At 43.2% G+C, this 15,310-nt stretch overlaps 1 protein-coding gene across 10 annotated transcripts in view; it reads right to left on the bottom strand.

Annotated features, from left to right (window-relative positions):
- DNAH3 (dynein axonemal heavy chain 3) overlaps positions 1–15,310 on the bottom strand; it is a 167,119-nt gene that overhangs the window by 25,219 nt on the left and 126,590 nt on the right. For all 10 annotated transcript variants that reach the window (XR_006889553.1, XM_046668395.1, XM_046668396.1 and 7 more), the window contains 5 exons: positions 14,110–14,776; positions 12,658–12,823; positions 10,865–11,081; positions 6,648–6,830; positions 1,210–1,408 (listed from right to left, as the gene is read on the bottom strand). Coding sequence is in view for 9 of the 10 variants with exons in the window: in XM_046668395.1 (XP_046524351.1) it covers positions 1,210–1,408; positions 6,648–6,830; positions 10,865–11,081; positions 12,658–12,823; positions 14,110–14,776 (1,432 nt within the window). In the remaining variant the exon portion in view is untranslated. The remainder of the gene's footprint in view (positions 1–1,209; positions 1,409–6,647; positions 6,831–10,864; positions 11,082–12,657; positions 12,824–14,109; positions 14,777–15,310) is intronic.

Here is a 15,310-nt window from a genome sequence, read left to right as displayed (position 1 = left end):
ATTTCAGAAGGAATGGAGGAATAGCGAGACTGTTCCCAGGACAGGATTCAAAAGGCAGGAAATACCACTTGAGCTGGTTTTTAAAGTCCTTGTTCAGTTCTCAGACACCGGTAGAAATACCAGATCCTATATCTAACTGGGATTTTAAGGAGAATGAATATTCACCTATTAATGATTCTAGGCTCAGTTATATGAGGAGTTTCCCCCCCCCCCCCCCCTCCTCTACTACCCTCTCCCCGTTTCTAAGCCACTGTATCCTTGTCTCTCCTGCTCCCCATCCCAGTTTCTGTCTCTGCCTCCCTTTGTCCCACTTCTCTCCCTCTAACTCTCCATTTCCAGCTCATGCTCCATCTCTCCATCTTTCTCTCCTCTGTGTGTGTGTGTCTTTGTCTCTCTTCTCTCTGATCTCTCTTCTTCATACTCAAGCTCTGTCTTTTTGTGTCTCTCTGTCTCTGGGTGTGTCTCCATGTCTCTCTCACCCTCATCCTTTTTGTCTCTCAGTCTCTCTCTGTTTTTGTCTGTCTGTCTCTCCCCACATCTTTCTTTCTGTATCTGACATTGTGTGCATGAGTCTCTCTCTCCTCCATCTTCTGTCTTTCTCCCTCCTGATCTCTCTCTCCCAGTTCATTATCTCTGTGTGTGCATGTGTGTGGGTATGCATGGGTGTGTGTGTGCATGTCTAGGCATCTGGGTCTCTCTCCATTTCTTTCTCAGTCTCTTTCTCTTCATCTATCTCTTTCTTTGTCTCTGACTCATTATCTATCTTTCAGATATCTGTCTGGCTATCTCTCAGTTTCTCTCTGTCACTCTTTCTCTATCTTTCTCTCTCTAGCTCTTTGTTTCTCTCTCTCCTTCTCACTCACACGCTACTCTGTGTGTGCCTGCTCCACATCAGTCCTTTCGTCTCCACGATCTTCATTTCTGCAATGATTTGCAGGCAGGGGCCTTCAGTAAGCTCAGCTTCACCTACAGATACCTGTACTTTTCCGACTGATGAGAGGAGGGAGGCAGGGGAAGAAACACTAGAGAGCTCTTTGGGTGTACACGCACATCCTGGTGCCATTCTTATTTCCCCCAAGATTCCACAACACTGCCTACGGGCCTGGGGCAGGGTGGGTAGGGGGATGCTGGACCCTCCCTGGCAGGGAAGAGCAGCCTGTGTAGGCCTCTGGGTGGGGTGGGGTGGGGTGAGGTGCTAAAGGGGGTTACCGCTGCCACTGGGGTCCGGCTTCCTCTCTGGTTTCAGCCCTTTCATGACACAGATGCTCTCCATGACCAGCTTGACAGGGCCTGGTGGGTTCTGCATCGCCTTCACCAGTGAGATGTCTGCAGGGTTCAGGGTGTCGAGCGCAGTGAGCGCAGCCTCCAGTGCTGGCATCGCCTCTGCCAGGTCCCCCTCACATTCATTCTGTGGGCACAGGGACAGGCATGGTGAGTGCCCAGTGCCCTGCACCCTGGGGGTGAAACAGAACTCTGCTCCTGGAGGAAGCCGGAGGAGGTGCTTCCACCCCGACGTCCTTGTAGCATGGTGCCTCCTCTGGAGCTCTGCACTCAAGGGTGGCTCTAACTGGCCCCCAGCAGGGATGTGTGCATGGCCTTTGGGGCTGCGGTTTGGGTGCCTTGGACATTTGAGAATCCACCTGGTTTGTAACCTTAAAAAAATCAAGCTTTTGGTTTTTAACAAACTCTCAAGAGATATATGCAGTGGGTGACTTCACACCCATTGATCAAGGATGTGTTGAGATGGAGTAATGGATGAGGCTTAGAAGGTGAGTGACAGATGGGAAGAGTTAGGACAAGTTTAGGGAAGAGATAAAGGCAACAGGGTTGGGAGAAAGTCAGGGGTGGGTGGGGGTCTGGGATACATTGTAGCTCAGAGACAGCCAGGGGTGAAGTCGGGGTAGGATGAGGCTTGGGGATAGGATGGAGTTTAAGCTCAGAATTTAAGGATGAGGAATGGGGACAGAGATTAGGGCTGGGTAGTGAGCTCTGGGAAAAGGAGACAGTGTATGTTTTGTCTATGATTTCTTCATTTAAAAACAAAATTAATACAATGGAATATTATTCAGCCATAAAAAGGAATGAAGTACTAATTCATGCAACATGGATAAACCTTGAAAACATCATGTTAAGTGAAAGAAGCCAGACACAAAACACCACGTTCTGTAAGATTCCATTTACATGAAATGTGCAGAAAAGGAAAATCCACAGGGGCAGAAAGTAGGTTAGTGGTTGCCAGCGGCTGGGGAGAGGGAGGAAGGGCAGTGACTGCTAATGGGTATAGGTATCTTTTCAGAGGGATGAAATGTTCTAGAATTAGATAGTGGTGATGATGGTTGTACAACTTTGTGAATATATTAAAAACCAACAAATTGCATCATTTAAAAGGGTGAATATTCATGGTATGTCAATTATGTCTCAATTTTTTAAAAAAGAAAGCTTAACATTATAAGACCTTGGAACTGGAAGGGATCTTATACATTACTTAGCAATTCAATTACCAAATCCAACAACAACAACAACAAATCAAGTTTCAGGAGGTAAAATGAGTTAGCCAAGGTCACATAGCTGGTTAGTCACAGAGTCAAGGTCCAGCCCTGGGCTCCTGGTTCCCTCTCAGCGAATTCTCTGTCAGTCCCCCAGTCCGTGGAGCAATCACACAGCCATGACTCAAGTGAAACTTCCCAAGAGGACGTCAGTTCTTAGGCAAAGCAGCATGTGTTCCTGCAGTTTTATTGTGACAGGCAAACAAAACAAAGTTGGTTCCACCTTCTCATACGTGTGTGTGTATCATGGATTCTTTATTTTAGGTTTTCTGCTTTTCTTATAAACTTATAGAAATATTTTATTTGGCTTCATTATATGAAAACAACCCCCTCTCCCAAAAAAAAGGAGCCATGTCAGATGTCCCCAATATCAAAACGGAACGGCCTGCCTTGAATGGCAGTAATGGCTCAGTCCCAGGGGCGACTCAGTTTGCCCCCTCTTCAGCCCTGGGTTACGCGCCAGAGTGACAGGCAAGAGGAAGAAGAACCAAAACTGATCCCTGCTGTTTCTCATGATCAGCTTCTGGAAGGGTTTGGTGGCAGAGGAAACCAAAGGTGTTGGCTCAGCCATAGGTTTGGATTCTCGGTGGATTTCAAACACCCCACGTGCCATGGCTTCCTATTAGCAATAGTTCTGTGTCACTTTCTTATAATGGGCTGGACAGCTAGTGGCTCATACTTGCTTCATGCCTCCCAGTGGCCTCGTAGCTCTGCTCCCTTTCCTAAGGGGCAAGGCCTGGGGTCTAGCTCAGGGTAAACTTGTTTGTCAAGTGACTCAAAAAGGCTGTAATTGTAACATTATCTGTAACAGTGATTCTTAACCCTGACTCTGCATCAGAGTCACAGAGGAGCATTTAGGGCATCCGCATGGTCAGGCCCACACCTAGAGTTTCTGATTCACTCAGTCTGGGTGGGGTCTGGGCATCTGCATTTTTAAAACTCCAAGGGTGATTGTGACACAGCTCTGTTGAGAAACTCCAGTTTACACTCTTGAAACAGTGAAAACAGAGCAGGAAGGAATAGACTTCAGTACCCAAAGGGGAATGGCTACTTGATGGGTGAAGCACCTACTTAAAATGGTCATTAAAATGATTATATGACATTTTGGAAAAACATTTTTGATAGAAGGCTAAAGAAATAAGAAAGCATGATGCAAAGCACCATTATGCTATGATTGCAGTAGCATAAAATTATCCACGTGTATAGACAAGGACTAGAAGGAAACTTGGAAAATTGCAAAGATGCTAAAGTCGAGTTCTTAAAAATTCTTTCATATGGTTATTACTGTTACATCATTCATTTCTATGCAAAAAGTATCATAATTAAAAATGACCCCTATGGCTTAGTGCAAGGAGCAACTGAGCTGTTTGAGAGGTATGAAGCACAGTGCGCTCTGAGGAAACGTAACCAACTCTGCAGCAATTCTGGCATCACTTATTATCCTCATTAGGGGGAAAAGATATGATTCATTAGCTTAAAAATAACCGACCAATTTAAGTAAACCAGGTACTTGCGAAACAAGTGTTTGAGGTCTGACTTTCTGCCTGGCTCCTAATCTCCCCAGAATGGATTCCATTCACGCTGTTTAGCCTCTACACCGTGTCAGGCACTGCACTGGGTGCTCTCCATCTTATCTCATGCCTAGGGGTGAGAGGAGATTAGAGAAAACTAGCAGTCCTCCTGTGGACCCCTGAGAGCTTCAGGAAGGGGTTCTGATCCTCATGGAAGCCTCAGGGAAATTTAGAGCAAGCACAGGTTTCGTCTCCTCCTTGGATAGTTTCTTCCACCTCCTGACTCACCTTCAGGATGTCACTCCCACTTCAGGGACGGGATGGCAGAGCATTAGACCTCACCCTTCACACCGAAACCCTGGGTGGCAGTTTACTGCCCAGGAATGGGTGTGGTAGGTCATCTTCTTGTAAAGCTCATGTCACCCCTTGGGTCCCTCCTGCTGCAGCAAGTAATTGTTTGCCCCTGACAATGTAGAGCAGAATCCTGGGTGTGGCGGGCCCCCACGTGGTGAGAGGCTGCCCTTTATCAAATAGGCAAGTCCACTCGGTACAAGGTAAACAACAATTGTTTTGGAGAAGAGCTAACATGGGCCATTAAGCTCTGACTGTGTGCTGGACACATGTTACAAGCTTTACATGTTTTTCTCTTAGTATCTTATTTTATAGATGAGGAAACTAAGCAGATATTGAACCCTGATGTGCCTGATTCTAGTAGAGAACCATGGAGGAGTTGTAAATTCATGTGTCTCCAGGGCCAGGCCAGTGATATGAACTTGGGAAGTGGGCGGCTGGGGCTTTGGTGAACTGGAATATTCAAGGGGAAGCATCTATTCAATGCTATGGATGGGTACAACCCAGGAATGCAGGTCCAACGTTGCCAGAATGCTTGATTTTTTTCCATAAGAAAAGCAGAAACTTTAGAAGTTTCACTTGAAATCTCTTGATTTTTAAAAGCTGGTAATTATTTCAGATTTTAAAAGAATACTGTGTGTGTGTCACAGTGTATGTGTGCTCCCTAGCTGCTAGTTTGAAACTTCTGGAATAATGGTCAAATGCAAGGGCTTTGGAATAAAAGAACTGTGGGTTTGAATCCTGATTCTGTCACTTGGTAGCTGTGTGACCTTGGACAAGTCATTTAACTTCTTGTACCATGATTTCCTCATCTGTAAACCAGGAACAATACCATCTGCCTTGCAGGGCTGTTGGGACGATAAAAGATAAGTTACGTAAATCAAGTAAAGGAGAATACAACCTCCACAAGGGAAGGAATTTTGTCCATCTTGTTCATTCCAATTTCCCCATGTCCTACAAGAGTGCTAGCACCTAGTAAGTGTTCAATAAATATTTGATAAATAAAGGAATACAAAAGAAACCTCCATGGTGCTGATAAGGAGCAGTTATTATTACAATCTCTCATAGAATGGCAAATCACCTGCCAGACCGTGGTTCTTGGTGCCTGGTGGTTACTGTTTTTTATGGTTCCACTGGTCTTCTGCCCATGCCATGAGGACTACAAGTGAGCAAGCCTCTCTTATCCAGGGCATTCATTGTGTGACTCTGAGACCAGGGATTGGACCCAAGGGAATCTACGAAAGGCCAGTCTAAGGACTCAATGAAGAAAAGCCAGTCTGGAAGGCCTGCCCTTTTGGAGAAAGTGCCCCATTAACTAGAAGCCAAACACAAGCTACTTATTGTTCAAGATCTTGCTTGAAGAATGGTCAAAAGAATTTTCTGTGAAGTGGGAGCAGAGGGACAAATATGTTAAGCTAAGTGCCATGAACCTTGGATTCTCATCCCACTAACTAGTTGTGCAGCTCCGGAAAATCATTTCACCACTGAACCTTAAGGTCGTTGGCTTTCAGATCTTGACACTTGCCATTCCTAAGTCCAAGGTAATTGTGATACTCAAATGGAACTGTGTAACTTGAAAGTGTTTTGAGAAATATATAACATCATATGAATGTTAATCTGATTTTCTTCTAATAGCTGAATGCAGGTGAAGCCCTTCCCAGAACTATTTTTCTTTGGTATAAGAATCACTTTCAAATGGGGTCCTCTAGGCTCGACAGTCTGTCATCTGACAAATATTTATTCCACACCTACAACCTGCCAGGCACATTTAAGCAAAAATGTGAAGGAGGTAAAGGAGATAACCATGTGGATATCTGGAGGAAGAGCATTCGGGGCAGAGGGAACAGCCTGTGCAAGGGCCCTAAGGTGGGAATCTGCCTTGTGTTTATTTGAGGAATAGCCAGGAGGCCAGTGTGGCCAGAGCAGAGTGAATGAGGGAAAGTAATAAGAGATGAGGTTAGATCATGCTAGGGCTTGTAGGCCTTGACTCTGAGTGAGATGGAGAATATCTGGAAAACAATAATGCTTCCTGGGCAGAGCCAAGTATCAGAATGACTTGCTTCATCACGTACTAGCTGTGTGATGCTGGGAAAGTCACCTACTCTTTCAAGCCTCACTCTTCTCACCTGCAAGATGGGCATGACCACACATATTCTGAAGGACTATGTCAGGCTCTAATAAGACAATGGATGAACCCAGAAAATGCTGGTTCCCTCCCTTTGCTCTCTGTTCTTTATACCTTGATTGCTTGAGAAACGGCGGCAGCAGCATTGGCTTCCTTTTCATCTGCCTGCACCAAAAGTTTCTTGGCATCTGCTTCCCTCGTCTCTTCTTCAATTTTCACCATCATCTTAGCAGTCTCCTCAGAGGTCTGGATGAGCTGGGGTTGGAGGGCAGTCAGTTCTACTTGCATGACTGCCACCTAGCAAGGAGAGAGGGGTGGGAGGAATGCAGGGTCAGCTATGTCAATGCCAAAGATGGTACAATTGGCAAGAGCAAAAATGATTCTTCAACCTATAACAATACTAATGATTGGGGCCGGCCCGGTGGTTTAACGGTTAAGTGAGCACGTTCCGCTTTGGTGGCCTGGGGTTCACTGGTTCGGATCCTGGGTGTGGACATGGCACCGCTTGGCAAGCCATGCTGTGGCAGGTGTCCCACATATAAAGTAGAGAAAGACAGGCACGGATGTTAGCTCAAGGCCAGTGTTCCTCAGCAAAAGGAGGAGGATTGGCAGCAGATGCTAGATCAGGCCTAATCTTCCTCAAAAAAAAAAACACTAATGATTTTAACATGGTACTGGGTGTATATTTGTGGGCTGGAGTTTATCTCTTTGATCCTTCAGTACTTAGTTATTGAGTTCATACTACATGTTATGAAGCGCTGTGCTAGGCACTAGAGATATAATGGTAAACTTGAAATTTTAAGAAAAGGTACAGTTTCCTTCTGTGCTGAGCTGACATTCTAATGTTGGGGGCAGGGAGAGAGAGAACAAAAGCAAGTTGGGGAGAAAAAAACTATATTTTTTTAAGGCTGTGAAGGAAACATACACGGCTGAAATACCTGGATAGAAGGAAGTTTCAAGGCCATTTTTTCCAACAGTCTGATGCCTTCTAAAATATTCCTGCCAAGAAGTTTTCTGGCCACTGTTTGAACACCTCTAATGATGAGCAGCTCATCATCTCTCAGGAGAGTTGTGCCATTTTTCAGACAACTAAATGCATCAGATTTTCAAGATGAAGAGCTGGAATTTACCCCCATGCAGTTTTCACCCACTGGTGCTGATTCTGCCTTCTAAGGCAGCTCAGATGCACATTTGAAGAGGGTTTCATGACTTTGCACCCACTGCCCCCAGCAATCCCAGGTGAGAGAAGCACATCATCTGGCTGGGTTAGCAACACAGGCTCTTGGGTCATGCAGATCTGAGTTTCAATTCTGGTCCAACCGCTCGTGATGGTTAATTATGAGACTGTGTGATTGTAGGCAAGTTGCCTGGCCTCTCTGCATCTTGGTTTCTTTGTGTGTAACATGGAGATGACAACAGTACTTTTCTCATTCACAGTGCTGGGCACGCAGTAGGGCTCAAGAAATGTTAACTGGCACTGTCATTCCTTCCTGCTCCTCAAACAACATGGTTTGCTCACACTTGTCTGCACAGACTCCAATTTTTAACATCTTTCTAAAAGCCAAGGACCCTGAGTTGGACCCAGGAGGCCCAGAAGCAGAGACACAGAGGCCACCTCTGGTGTTCTCTCATCCCTGTGCTGCAGCGTTGGTGTACCTGCTGGGCTCAGCAACAGGCCAACCTAGTGCAAACCATCCAGTAGCCTCAGTTCTTTGTCAGTGCTGAAAATTCATATCTGCATCTGGCTCTCATTTGAGATGGTTTGTCAAGTGGCTCCAAGCACAAATCAATTACTATTCACATGCTAGGGATTTTGCAAGCTTGTGTCAGCTCATTTCATCTTCATAGTAACCCTATGAAGTAAAGACTGTTATCGCCTTTTTAATAGAAGAAGAAACTGGGGCCCCAATAGGTTCAAGGTTCTAAATCTGATAAGTTGTACAGCTGGAATTTGAGCCCAGGGCTGTCTGACTCCACAAAGGCCTGCTCTTAATCAGTGCTGTATCCTGTCCAGTTCCCCAATGACAGTATCCAGGGCCAGGGCAAGGGTGAGGCAAGGGAGGTACTTGCCTTGGGCACAAAATTTAAGGGGCAACAAAAACCTCAGTACTCAAGATAAATAGTATTTTATTGCAATATTTTAAGAAGTCAAAATTAATGCAAAAAACTCTATGATGAACTAAATATCAAAATCTTAAATAAGTGAAACTGTCACTATTTGCACATGACATGATTTTATATATAGGAAACCCTAAAGAATCCCTAAAAAACTTTTAGAAATAATAAATGAGTATGGTAAAGTTGCAGGAGACAAAATCAACATACAAAAATCAGTTGCGTTTCTATACACTAACAACGAAGTAGCAGAAAGAGAAATTAAGAATACAATTCCATTTACAATTGCAACAAAAAGAATAAAATTCCTAGGAATAAACTTAGCCAAAGAGGTGAAAGACCTGTATACTGAAAACTATAAAATATTGTTAAAAGAAATAGAAGACACAAAGAGATGGAAAGATATTCCGTGCTCTTGGATAGGAAGAATTAACATAAAATATCCATACTTTCTAAAGCATTCTACAGATTCAATGTAATCTCTATCAAAGTTCTAATGACATTTCTCACAGAAATAGAACTAAGAATCCTAAAATTTATATGGAACCCAAATAGCCAAAGGAATCCTGAGAAAAAAGAACAAAGCTGGAGGTATCACACTCCCTGATTTCAAAATATACTACAAAGCCATAGTAACCAAAACAGCATGGTACTGGCACAAAAACAGACACACAGATCAATGGAACAGAATCAGGAGCCCAGAAATAAACCTACACATCTATGCACAGCTAATTTTCGACAAGAGAACCAAGAACATACAATGGAGAAAGAAAAGTTTCTTCAATAAACAGTGTTGGGAAAACTGGACAGCCATATGCAAAAGAATGAAAGTAGACCATTATCTTACACCAGACACAAAAATTAACTCAAAATGGATTAAAGACTTGAATGTAAGACATGAAACTTCTAGAAGAAAACATAAGCAGTATGCTCTTTGGCCTCCGTCTCAGGAGCATATTTTCAAGTACCATTTCTGACGGGGCAAGGGAAGCAATAGAAAAAATAAACAAATGGGACTACATCAAACTAAAAAGCTTCTGCACAGCAAAGGAAACCATCAACAAAACAAAAAGACAACCTAACAACTGGGAAAAGATATTTGCAAACCATATATCTGATAAGGGGTTAATATCCAAAATGTATAAAGAACTCATACATCTCAACAAAAAACCCCTAAAAACCCAATTAAAAAATGGATAAAAGATCTGAACAGAGATTTCGTCAAAGAAGATATACAGACGGCCAACAGACACATGAAAAGATAGTCAACATCATTAACTATCAGGGAAATGCAAATCAAAACTACCATGAGATATCACCTCACTCCATGAGAATGGCTATAATTAACAAGACAGAAAATAACAAGTGTTGGAGAAGATGTAGAGAGAAGGGCTCATACACTCCTGGTGGGAAGGCAAACTGATGCAGCCACTATGGAAAACAGTATGGAGATTCCTAAAAAAATTAAGAATAGAACTACCATATGATCCAGCTATTCCACTGCTGAGTATTTATCCAAAGAACATGAAAACACAAATGTGTAAAGACATATGCACCCCTATGTTCATTGCAGCATTATTCACAATAGCCAAGACTTGGAAGCAACCTAGGTGCCCATCAAGGGAGGAATAGATAAAGATGTGGTATATTTACACAATGGAATACTACTCAGTCATAAAAAAATGATGAAATATGGCTATTTGTGACAACACGGATGGACCTTGAGGGTATTATGTTAAGCAAAATAAGTCAGAGGGAGAAAGTCAAATATCATATGGTCTCACACATAAACAGAAGATAAAAACAATAACAAACAATCACTTGGAGACAGAGATTGTATTGGTGGTTACCAGAGGGGAAGGGGGGAGGTAGGAGGGGGAGAGGGGTGATTAGGTACATGTGTCGTAATGGATGGTAATTAGTCTTTGGGTGGTGAACATGATGTAATCTACACAGAAATCAAAATATAATAACGTACACCCGAAATTTGTATAATGTTATAAACCAATGTTACAGCAATAAAAAACCATCTTAAATAAAGACAGAATCTCCATAGGGCTGGGATTAGGCTGAGGAAAGTGTGACGAGTGCTGCAAATGCAGGGTCAGACGCTGTCTTATTTGGTGCCCTCTGAAATTCTGCACTTGAACAAGTGCCTCAAAGCATCCACCTAGTCCTTGACCTCTTTGTCCCTATTCTATTTTGGCAGTGCTTACCTGTGAAGCTGCAAATTCGAGTTTCTGCAGGCCTGTCAGGTAGCGGTTCCTCATCATATCAACCTCTTGCCTCTTGCTATTCAGGAGCGTCTTGAAGGTTAGGATCAATTCGAGGTAGGAGGTGGGGGTAACGTAGTTGTGTCTGCGAAGCGTGTTGTAGTAATCAAGCGAAATGTTCTTCACACTCTCCTGGAAATATTTGCACATGGAGATGACCCTGCCAAGGACACAAGGGCGGTTAGGCAGGCCCAACTTCCTCCAGAGCGATCTAGCACAGCTTCAGTTACAGACAGGAGGATATGAGAAGGTGCATGCCGACTGTGGCCCACTAGAACCCCAAATTCTCAGAAGACAAGTGAACATAGCTGCGAGAAGAACTGGGGAGGTGTATATTCTTACTAGAATGATCTTTGAGCAGTAATTTCTACCTCTGATCATTTTGGTGAATCACCAGGGCTTAAGGAGGCGTTCTTAACCCTTGGCAGTCTGGTAAAGCCTCTGGACTTTGCAGAATAATGTTTAAAATGCATAAAATAAAATAAAATATATATGATTACAAAGGATACTAATTGTGGTGAAATAGTTTTTAAAATATTTTGAAAACCAAATTTGTGATATAGTAATATACGTGCTTTTAATCAATGCATTAAATCAGGGATCAGCAAACTTTTTCTGGAAAGGGCCAGATAGTAAATATTTAGGCTTTGTGGGCCACACAGTCTCTGTGGCAGCTATTCAACTCTGCCATTATAGTGTGAAAAAAAGGGCGTGGCTGTGTTCCAATAAAACTTTATTGACAAAAACAGGCTGTGAACTGGTCTTGGCCAGAGGATCCTAGTTTGCCAAACTCTGCATTAAATAATGTTTGGGCAGCAGGTCTAAAAAATACCATAATTTTGAAGGAAATGATATATTGAGGTACCAGTAATGACTGAACAAGTCATTTTAAAAAAACTGCGATTCCTATCGGTAATAAATCCTGCTAATCCTACTGGGGTTTACTGCCTACATTCTTCATTGAAGGAAATGCAAAATACCAGTTGGATGTCAGTGAAAATGAAGATGTAATTTTTCTCCATTCACATTCACTGACCATCTGAATTCTATCCATGAGTGTATAGACGTAAGTTAAGGGCCTTCTGGCCTAGGGAATAAAGTTGAAAGTTCTTAAAATGCAATTTAAAGCTATCAACATTCTGATCTCTGCCCACTTCTTCACTTTCCATTCATTCATTTACTAAGCAGTAATTAAACCTACTATGTACCAGGCATCTGCCCTAGCACTTAGTGTAGTGCCTACACTAAGGACATAGAGGCAGGCAAGGCAGACGACATGACTCCTGCCTTCATAAGGCACCCAGGGTGATTGACATTCTCATATCCTCCCTTACTCTAGCCAAAATTAAGTGTTTGTTTTTTTTTTTAACATATCTGTGCTTTATACATACAAGAGTAAGTTTTTTTCACCCTCACAAGAACCAGTTTTCATCCCCCTGGCAGTTATAGTACCCCTGTTGAGAATGCATGCTCTAAGACCATGGAAATAGCTATATTATCTCCAGGTTATCATAACTATGACAACAGTGTGTCTCCAGGACAATTCTGAAAAATGAAATTTTATTCTTGTTCAGTAAAGGTGTTTCATTAAATATCCAACTAAATGTGATTTAAAAGTATAAGACATTTCTATATATAAACTGAGAAATCTTAAAATGATGACAAGAATAGAGCCAATATCTAGATTTTCAATTTGGAATATTTGGTTGGGGTACTAAAAAGCAGCTAACACTTACTCTACCCGAATACTGTCATCAAGCTCCACATCTTCCAGAAATTTGTTGGCCACCAACTCCAGGGCATCAGTGGGCCAGGACTGGAACCAGTCAATCGTACAGCAATTGATCAGTGAAGGGAACATACGCAGGCGGTTCCGGAAGGCATCCCCAATTGGACTCATGGCTAATGAAAAGTACACTTTATTAGTTCCCTTTCTCCAAGGTAGGCCCAACGGGGCAGGCAGATCTTTCCAAGGATTCTGGTGGGGTAAGGGGATGATCATGTTTCCTGTTAGTACATGGGGTGTAATTCCTGGGGTCAAACTGGAAATAGTCACGGTGAGTGCCTGGGAAGTGCAGGGGAATCATGGGATATTTTCCTGCAGTTTTTTGATGGGAATTCAGTATATTACAATAAGCTTCTAACTGGTCTCTCATTCCCATTATTGTCCCTTCCACATCCTTCCAGTCACTTAGCCAGAGTGATTTGAGCCCTTTGATTCACTTGCTCTATTTGTGCTGACTCAGACACAAGGGAGCCATGGATGCCCCAGACATAATTACTTATGGAAGTTGCTGTGAGGGCCATCAGCTTCTGTTTCTGACAGATGTTTCTGACCCCATCTCCACCAACCACAAATTCTGGATTCTATACCCCAAATTCCATTCACTTTTTATTGAGACTCAATGTGGTAGGAGGAAGCATGATGTACAGGTGGAGGTATGAAGAGGTCAGGGTGGCTGAAGAAAAGAGAGAGAAGGGGAAGCTTGGTTTGAGATGAGGGTGGAGAGGATGCATGGGACAGTCTGGTAGGTGGTCTTATAAAACCACAGGTTAGGAATTTTGGTCTTTATCCTCATAGAAAGCAGTTTAAGTTTTTAATTTGTGTGTGTGTGTGTCTGCATCTACATACAGTGATTATATTTGCAATACATTAAAACAATCATCCTGGCTCAGTGGAACAGAAAGGTCTGGAACAGACAAGAGTGGACAGAAAACAGTTAGAAGTTTGCAGAGATGAGGTCTGGGTGAGATGATAGAAGCTTAGCTAATGTGAAGGTGGTAGGGATGGAGATAAGTGAGTAGATATGAGAGAGAGCTAGGAGGTAGACACTGACAGAACATGGTAATGAGAGAGAGGAGTAATAAACACAACCCCTAGGTTTCTGGATAGACTGGGGATGTCATTCACAGAAAGAATACCAGACATTGTTCTGAGAGGCTGTCAGGGTAATGTACTAAAAGGATGGAGAGGGTTCAGAGGAAAATTCAGAGAACTGAGCAGGGTGAAACAGGTTTAAAATAGTTGTTGAGGAGAGTGGAAGTTTCCAAACGAATTCCAGGCACTGACCCCTGGAATTTCTTGGCTGGATCAATCCTGCGACCATTGTAAGAGGATTGGTCTTAGGGACTCAGGAGATCCTGAAACACCCAGAGGAAAAGGGCAAATTAAGTTTGCTTGTTCTTACCAAGGACAATGTGAAGGTTCTTCTTCACCCTCTCAATAAAGAAGTTATACATGGAAAGAGGAGTGACTTCCATCTTCTCTCCTTCTGTCCTAGCTGCCATTTGCATCTTCTCCACAATGTCAGCCTTCTCATCAGCTGGAAAGATGTTGGGAACATCACCTGTGTTCAGAAGCATGTTGATGTCCTCGACAAATGACTCATCCTTGATCTGGTTATCAGCAAAGAGGAACACAGTACTCTTGGTGGCCACACCAACCTGCAGCATGATCTTCTTCAGGTCCTCCCGCCAGTCATTGCTGGAGTAGTTCTTAGTGATCTCAATCTGGTACAGCTCGTATGAGTTCATAAATGTGGACAGTTTGCTGGCACTCTGCCGCCCACTGCCTCCAATGCCCACCAGGAGCAAGTGTCCTTTGTTCTGCTTCAGGACCCTGCAGATCCTCGAAATGTGCTCAATGGCAAACCTGAACATGACCAAGGACATGGGGGCCTTGCTGACATTGTTGAACTCTTCCAGGTAGTACTCCATGACCACTGTGAGCTGTTTCAGGTCAGTGATCTCATCATAGATTTTCTGGTCACTTTCTGGCTTGAAGAAATCTCCAAAGAAGAGGCTACGGATATTATCATCAACTATCTTTCCCGTGGGTGATAGGTGGATGAGGACCTGTGGGAAAGATGAGACTCAGTCAGGCATTCAGCCAGTGGCCCAACCACGATGGCAGTGGGAGGTATGGAGGGAGGGAACAGGAGATATACTTGTTTCCCCTGAGCACATTCTTCAAAGTCACAGTTCAGCAACAGTTTTTTTTTTTAACATAATATGTGGATCTGATGGTTGTAGAGACCATGATGAAAGGACATTTGAGAAAAGAATGTTAAAGATAGGGTAAATCTGTTTGCTAAGCAGTTAAAACACTGATGGTCAGATTGTAAGAATTCCCAGAGGAGGTGCTCGAAAAATGGCACCCTTTTTTTCAGGTACTTGCTCTTTCACCAAATAGAGGTATAGGCGCTACCCTTGGTCCCCACTCTGTGCCTAGAGTAGGAATGTTTTAGATGCTTCCTCTTCCTCATACCAGAACCTGGCAGAACTTCTACACTTGGCCTCTGGATGCAACATGAAACACTTGGAATTTTTCTATGGAGAAATCACAGCTTCTTAAAAACAGAGGTAGAATTAGATGATGCAAATATATAG

The sequence above is a fragment of the Equus quagga genome, chromosome 7 (assembly GCF_021613505.1).
Source record: "Equus quagga isolate Etosha38 chromosome 7, UCLA_HA_Equagga_1.0, whole genome shotgun sequence".
Lineage (NCBI taxonomy): Eukaryota > Metazoa > Chordata > Mammalia > Perissodactyla > Equidae > Equus > Equus quagga.
The sequence above is the reverse complement of the archived record's forward strand: the minus strand, read 5'-3'. Positions and strand labels throughout refer to the sequence as shown.